The sequence below is a fragment of the Macrobrachium rosenbergii genome, chromosome 26 (genome assembly GCF_040412425.1).
Source record: "Macrobrachium rosenbergii isolate ZJJX-2024 chromosome 26, ASM4041242v1, whole genome shotgun sequence".
Lineage (NCBI taxonomy): Eukaryota > Metazoa > Arthropoda > Malacostraca > Decapoda > Palaemonidae > Macrobrachium > Macrobrachium rosenbergii.
In genome coordinates this window covers 37,511,204-37,518,703 of record NC_089766.1, presented here as the reverse complement: position 1 = coordinate 37,518,703, position 7,500 = coordinate 37,511,204, and the positions used below count along the sequence as shown (strand labels likewise).

Below are 7,500 nucleotides of genomic sequence, written 5' to 3'. Positions count from 1 at the left end.
ATATATATATCGATATATATATGGGGTAACGATATATATATATATATATATAGCATATACATATATAATGCATTTATATATATATCATGATTAATATTTATTACATATACATAACATATATATATATATATATATATATATAACGTTTCATATACATACATATGTATATATATATAAAATATATATATATACATCTCATATATATATATTTAACGATATTGCATTTTCAAGGCTGTAAAATATATATATGATACACCATATTACTATATATAATAACTCTTAGAATATTATGACACAAAATTTAGATTTATTACACTAACATCCCCAGTAAAAGTAAAATATAGCAGAATAGTGAAATTCCTCTAAAAACCACAGCAGATATACAAACAGATATATACATAAAATCAAGAACATATACATATACAAAAACATAAAAAGATATATATATATATATAAAAATATATATATATAATATAATCTTGACAGCACTGGTCATTTTCATGATTAGTCATTATATTTTAAAATGGTTAACTCTTAGAATATTTCGACAAAAATTTAGATTTATTACAAACCAGCAGAGTTTAAAAACGTACAAAAGTTATAGAAAAAACTAAAATTACATACAAGCTAAAAAAGATGTAAAATAATCTTGATAGAACTGGTTACATCAAATTTTAACAGTTAGACGAAATAAAATTAGTAAAAACCAGCAGTAAAAAAAAAAGTTCAAAAAAAATTAATACAGCTAAAGAAGAAACCGAGAAAACGAAAAACTAAAACTAAAACAGTGCAGACTGAGAAATGAAAATTTAGGCCATTCATAATGTACAATTGGAAGGAGGAATTCTGTGAGTTTAACGACGGAACTAGCTTTTTTATCATTATGGACTCTAAGACGTGAAGTTCGTTTTCATTTTGTACGTGTCCTATGATTTGGAAATCTTTGGCTATGTGTGTTTTACAGATCTTTGAATGATTCCGAATATTTGATTGTTCTGGATTGTACAGTCTACTCCCTGTCCTAAAACTTATGAGAGTCCAAGCATACTTTTAGTAGCCTTTTTGTACACCCCACATAGGTCCCTCGACTACATCTAGGGCAAATATATTAGTATACAACGTTGGATGTAAACACTGGACTAAGCTTGTCTTTGTATCTGAACAGAGAACCAATGGTGACTGGGTTCTTAGGAAAAAGTTTCAAGTTTAGGGCTGGTAGTTACTTGTGTATTATATCAGTTAGCTTTTTCCTGAAATTGTCATCATGTAGAAACGGAAAACACGCATACATTTTTAGTTTGGATAAAGATTTAAGAAGTTGGAAATCACATTTGTTGAAAAAAGTGGCCCCAATTGGTTTTTAAATTAGAAAAAAGTATTGTGAGTAGTCGTCGCCATAAGTTCATTTTCTAATTGGGATAAGTTTGTACCTAATTCTAGTCTTTTTATACTTTGAAACAATACTTTGATTATTTGACTATTTATACTTTCGGTTCTCTGGTCTGTACGTTTATACAAATTTTAGTGTGCCTTTTAGTCTTGCATTAAAAGGTTGGTGTTTGCCCCGCAAGTGTCTGTGATTTTGCTTATTGGTTTTGTTATTCCCTTTTTTATTGTGTAATTTTAAATTCTCTTCTTTTATGTTTAATGTATGTGTAATTTATTGCAGAGCTTTTAGTGTGTACGTGATTTTACTTAGTGCCCAATTCATTTTATCTAATTTTAATTCCGTGGTTTTTTTATGTATAGTTTTTAAATGTAATTTAGTGCATATATTTTCATGTATTTGCTTAATGTTTTGAAAGCACTCTAATGCCTGATATTTCATTTATAGATGTCCCTGATGATGTGCCAAAAGGTCACGAAACGTTGGATTAAACTACTGTATATGGAATCTGCTTGCTTTCCTGCACCCGCTATTTTTAATATATATATATACAGTATATATATATGTGTGTGTGCCTATGTGTGTGTGCATGCGTTCGCCGACTTTATTATGAAAGCTTTTTGCTTCTATATAGGTGCCATTTAGGGTTGGATGAAACAAATTACTGTACATTATGTGCAAATGACATAACTATCTAACCCTGAAAATGTTGTCTTTAAGTATTCTATCTATTAGCATTATTGATTATGCAAATGAATATGTCAATAAGGTCAGCATTGCGCACGGTTATTGAAACATTTCCAAATAATGTTTTTGAACTGCTGAATCCCTTCACATGGGACTAACAGAGTGGGAACATTCACTTTTGAATATCTCTTGCGTTCGGAGTCTTGAATGGGTTAATTATGAGTTTCAAAGCTTTCATGATTAACCCCATTACGTGTAAACGAGATTATATTCCTTTCCGTGACGGCTGGCTCTGACATAATCAAATTGCCTGCAGTTGCCGGTCCTTCGTGGAAATGACAAGATTAATTCTTTCTAAACTCTTATATGATTACGCTATAGCTTTTTATACTAAATATAACGTCTTTTTTCTGTCTACATTGCTTAATTATTTCATTGGGTTCAAGAATAGTAACTTGAGCTTCGTTATTTATCTCTCATGTTATGCATTTTCCAAGATTATATATATATATATATAATATATTTTCCAAGATATATATATATACATATATATATATATATATATATATATATATATATATATATATATATATATATATATTATATATATATATATATATATATATATTTTAATATATATATATATATATATATATATATATCTATATATATATCTTATATATCTATATATATTTATATATATATATATATCTATATATATCTATATATATATATATATATATATATATATATATATATATATATATATATATATATATATATATATATATATATATATATATTAACTATTTATCACATATATACAATTGTTATATATTAAATATAAATAATATATATAAAATATATATTATATAAATATTATATATATATATATATATAATATATATATATATATAATAAAGGACATACACAATTTTTCTGTGCATTCAAACTAAAAGGACCTCATTCAATGGTATCTAATGGAGTTTTTATTCAAAAAGTTACAAGCTTTCTTGGACAAACAGTCCACATTATGTATCAGAGTCCTTTTAGTTTTAATAATATATATATATATATATATATATATATATATATATATAGGTATATATTTAGTAATATATATATATATATATATATATATATATATATATATATATATATATATATATATATATATATATATATATATATATATATATATATATATATATATATATATATATATATATATATATATTATATATATATATATATATATATATATATATATATATATATATATATATATATATATATTATATATATATATTATATATATTTTATATATATTATATATATATATATATATATTTATATAATATCATTATATATATAAACATTAAGCTACAAATATATATAATATTGTTTAATTATATAGATATATATACTGCATATATACATGCATACAGCCAAATAATATCACCGTGATTTATATATTAAGCTACAAATGTTGTTTAAACCGTTCGCTCTGGGAAATTATAAGCTGAGTATATATATGTAAACCGAAGGGGAATTATAGCTGATAAGAAGTTCGTCTTCTCATGGGCTCGAACCACAGAACACGTGTATTCCCATTACAAAGAATGGCTCTGTAAGGCGTTATCCCTCTGGCTTTCAGCAAATATTTTGGGATCAGGTTGCTAGCCACATGCGAGCCTCATTGATGATCAAGGTATTCATATGCTAACCTCATCTAAAATCTCTTGACGGTCACCCATGGAAGCACTGACCAGTCCCAGCTTTAGTCAAACTGGCTAATCAAATGACAAGTGGCGTAGTGAGTGTTGTATATACGTACGTGCACCCCCTCACACCATTACATATCTACTATATGTTAAATATATATTGTATCTCAAAAAACAACTGTAATTAAGTCTCCATCCTTTTAATGATGATGTTTTAATTCTTATTCCGACTCACTCAGAATAAGTAGAGCATTTCAAACCATCAGTGTTATCGTATAGCCTAAACGATTTGAAACGTACTGACCTATTCGTAGCCTAAGTCTTATACTAGGACACCCTGATTACTTCATTCTTATGATAGTTCAAATTGTGATTATATCAATACTTTGCATTATGTATATGAACTAAACAAAGGATATTTTAACATACTGTTGGCGCATTCAAAGTTCCTAGCTTGAAATATAGTAGTCAGATTGGCGTGAACACAATCTCTATTTAACAACCCTCATCCAAAGCAAACCTCAAGGAATTCTCCTTACATTTAGATATGCATATCTCCTAAAGGAACTTTCCTAAATGTACTTTAAGAAGAGTAGGAATACTTAAGTGGATTTGTAGGCACCGACAATTATGGCTGCATTCTTGAGTCCCCCACTAGCTCGAACCACTCTGTATCAAGGTTATGAAGAGACTGAGTTCATGGCCGTCTTTGACCGACACCAAACCTTCGACTAACCACTGGACAAACAACCGATACCGGTACTTAAGCACTATTACACATGTACTTACAATTAAATACATGAAACAGCTAAAACAACGCCTTTCATTACCAAATACAAACACAACAAAACATAATATCCTTCTTCTACATAATACGCAATTCCACTTTACGTAAATTTAAAGAGAATACATAAATCTATACTGCAACTTGCGGAAAAGTAAAATCTCTCATGTCAAAGTTTCGACATACTCCCCTGAAAGAAAACTTATGCCTACATTATTTACAATAGTCCTGTTCTTATCAATGCCTTTCTAGCTTCTGCAGCTATCTGAGCAGTCCTTCTGCTCGGGCGGGTACTTGACTGAATGCCATCAGTCGCAGGATTAGTTTCCCTTATATCCTGCCACAGCTCTAAGGGGTATAACTTAATTACAGATCTCATAAGCTGGCTATGTGCCGTTCTTAGAGTAGCCACTCTTGGGACCTTGTCTCTCCCCTTGTGTAACTTGATCACTTGGCTCAACTTCCACTTGCTCCTTGGCCCCTCATCATGAATGAGGACACCTTCCTCTATCCTGGGCCAAGAGCCATGCACTATTCCTACTTGATGGGTCTCTCTTAGCATTGTTAAATACTCCCTTTCCCATCTCTTCCACAAGTCGTTACACAACTTGGATCCATAGAGGAATCTTTTCTCAGTGAACTCTCTCCGTCCATAGGTAGGGACACCGGAGATCTCTTCCCAATTTACTACTTCTCTTGGGAAGGGCTTAAGCTTTCGTCCAAGGATCAAATGGTTAGGGATTAAAATTTCCAACTGATTCAAATCCCCGGGCAGGTAACTCAATGGTCTGTCATTGATAATTCCTTCCAGCTCCACCAGCACACAGGTCAGTTCCTCAAACCTGAGCAAGGCTTGGCCTACGATCTTTTTTAGACAAGACTTCAGAAGTCCTATCAGTCTTTCCCATATAGCACCAAACCATGGTGCTCTCGCTGGAACGAACTTCCAGTTACACTTTATGTCTAACAGATATTCCATTACCCTGGGATTCTCCGACATGGTCTTAAGGTATTCTAATGCAGCTACAAACGTGGTGGCGTTGTCACTCAACATGAGTGCTGGGAAACCTCTTCTGCTACAGAATTTTCTAAAACTCATGAGGAACGAGTCACAGGACTGGTTATCAACAGAACTGGTTATCAACTAGCTCCACATGTATGCCTCTAGTTATCAGGCATGTAAATAAGATGATATAAGCCTTCTCAGGCTTTGTCTCTTTCCCTTAACCCATAATGCGCCAGTGTAGTCCATGCCTGTGGTATTAAAGGGTTGCTTACATTCCACCCTGAACTCAGGTAATGGAGGAACTATATTGGGCCTATACAGCCTCCCCTGCTTTCTCCTACAAAAAACACAATTATACTCTTAGTCAGTTGCCTTATCTGTGGGATCCAGAACTCTTGTCTGACACTCGCCACGATTGCATTTACAACCATATGAGCATTAGCATCATGATGTTCTTTAATAACTACCCGAGTAACATAGCAACTCTTCGGCAATAGTATGGGAAACTTAACAGATTCGGGTAACTGTTGCGTGTTCTAGTCTACCCTTACACCTTATTACCCCATTGTCCAGGCAAAGATTCAACTGGTGTACAAGAGCTAGTTTTGGTTTTCTTACTACCTTCATCAAACTCTCGTATTCCTCTTGGAAATATTCCCTCTGTATCATGGCAATGGTCTTATTCTTTGCCTCCTGGAGTTCTTCCAAGGTCAATTCACCATGCCTCTTCATACTGGTTGAACTCCAACAATTTTTCAAAAATTGTAGGATCCACGTTGTGGTCCTATAGACCTATTTAACCTTGCTGAATCTCTCCCAATTCAGCAAATGAGTATTACCATTCAGGCTATCCCCTACAGTATTGACCAAAATGTTCTCTTCCCTACCCTGCACAAGCGATCCACCAACCTATGACCTGTCTATTGGTCAAAAGGAATTTTCTAACCAAGGGGGTCCCTCCCACCAGAAAGAACTATTCAAGATCATTCCTGTCCTTTTCCCATGTGTCAACCATTCACTGGGATTATTATCTGTAGGCACATAGGACAAGACGGCCTCTGGAATTAAAGTTTATTTCCTGTACTCTATTTTCACAAACACTGGGAGAACACTTTTCGATACTAGCCAACTTAGGGTGTCTTTACTGTCCGACCAAATGAACAGTTCTACAAACTCGTGCTTCTCAATGGATTCTTTAATAAATTTGGCCATTCTTGCTGCTAGCAACAGTGCCATCAACTCCAGTTTCGGAACAGTTAATTCTTTAAAGGGAGCTATTCTTGCCTTTGCCATCATTAAATAAGTGTTTTCGTTCTTAACTCTATAGGCTACACAACCATATGCTAACTCACTGGCATCACAGAATATGTGTAAGGAGTCCCCCTTTCCTAGGCTAGTATTCCTAGGAAAGGAAATATCAAGGCATTTTTCTAAGTCTCCAGATAACTCAACCCATTGGCTCTGTAATGGGTCTGGGAGTTGTTCATCCCAATCCAATTGCTGCTTTCACAAATTCTGCTGGTACATCTTTTGCTCTAAACTGCAGTAGAACTTTGAGTAGGTCAGCTGTTATATGTCGTCCCATCCACAAACAATCGTTCAAGCTTAAACCACCTTCCCCCTGTCTAACTGAACAGTCAAATACTATCTTAATAGAGGTTGTTGCACTGTCCTTCTTAACACCATGGTGTGCCAAGAAATGACAGTCTTCTGTTTTAAAATATTCCACTCTCTCTATGAATCTCCTATCCTCCTGACCCTTTAGGATTTTCTGGTAGCGTTCTAGATACTGAGTGTCCTGACACTTAACACACTGTTGTTCTAATCTGTTCAAAGCCAACCCAAAGTTGGAAGTTAATCTCCTTTTATTGCCATTCCAAGACAATGCCACAACATACTGTTTGTCAATTTC

The 7,500-nt window shown here is 32.8% G+C and overlaps 2 protein-coding genes across 2 annotated transcripts in view; both read right to left on the bottom strand.

Annotated features, from left to right (window-relative positions):
• Positions 1–4,799: 4,799 nt before the first annotated feature.
• Positions 4,800–5,636, bottom strand: LOC136852816 (uncharacterized). The gene has a single exon (XM_067127716.1). It carries the CDS (start codon positions 5,634–5,636, stop codon positions 4,800–4,802), a length of 837 nt encoding a protein of 278 aa, XP_066983817.1.
• A 1,435-nt stretch (positions 5,637–7,071) lies between these two features.
• Positions 7,072–7,500, bottom strand: part of LOC136852815 (uncharacterized) — a 942-nt gene continuing 513 nt past the window's right edge. Inside the window, exon 1 of the mRNA XM_067127715.1 lies at positions 7,072–7,500. This exon is cut by the window's right edge and continues 513 nt beyond it. Coding sequence (XP_066983816.1) covers positions 7,072–7,500 — 429 coding nt within the window.

Excerpts from the sequence above, each read along its gene's own strand:
- LOC136852816 (XM_067127716.1), bottom strand. The coding sequence starts at position 5,636 with ATGTTGAGTGACAACGCCACCACGTTTGTAGCTGCATTAGAATACCTT.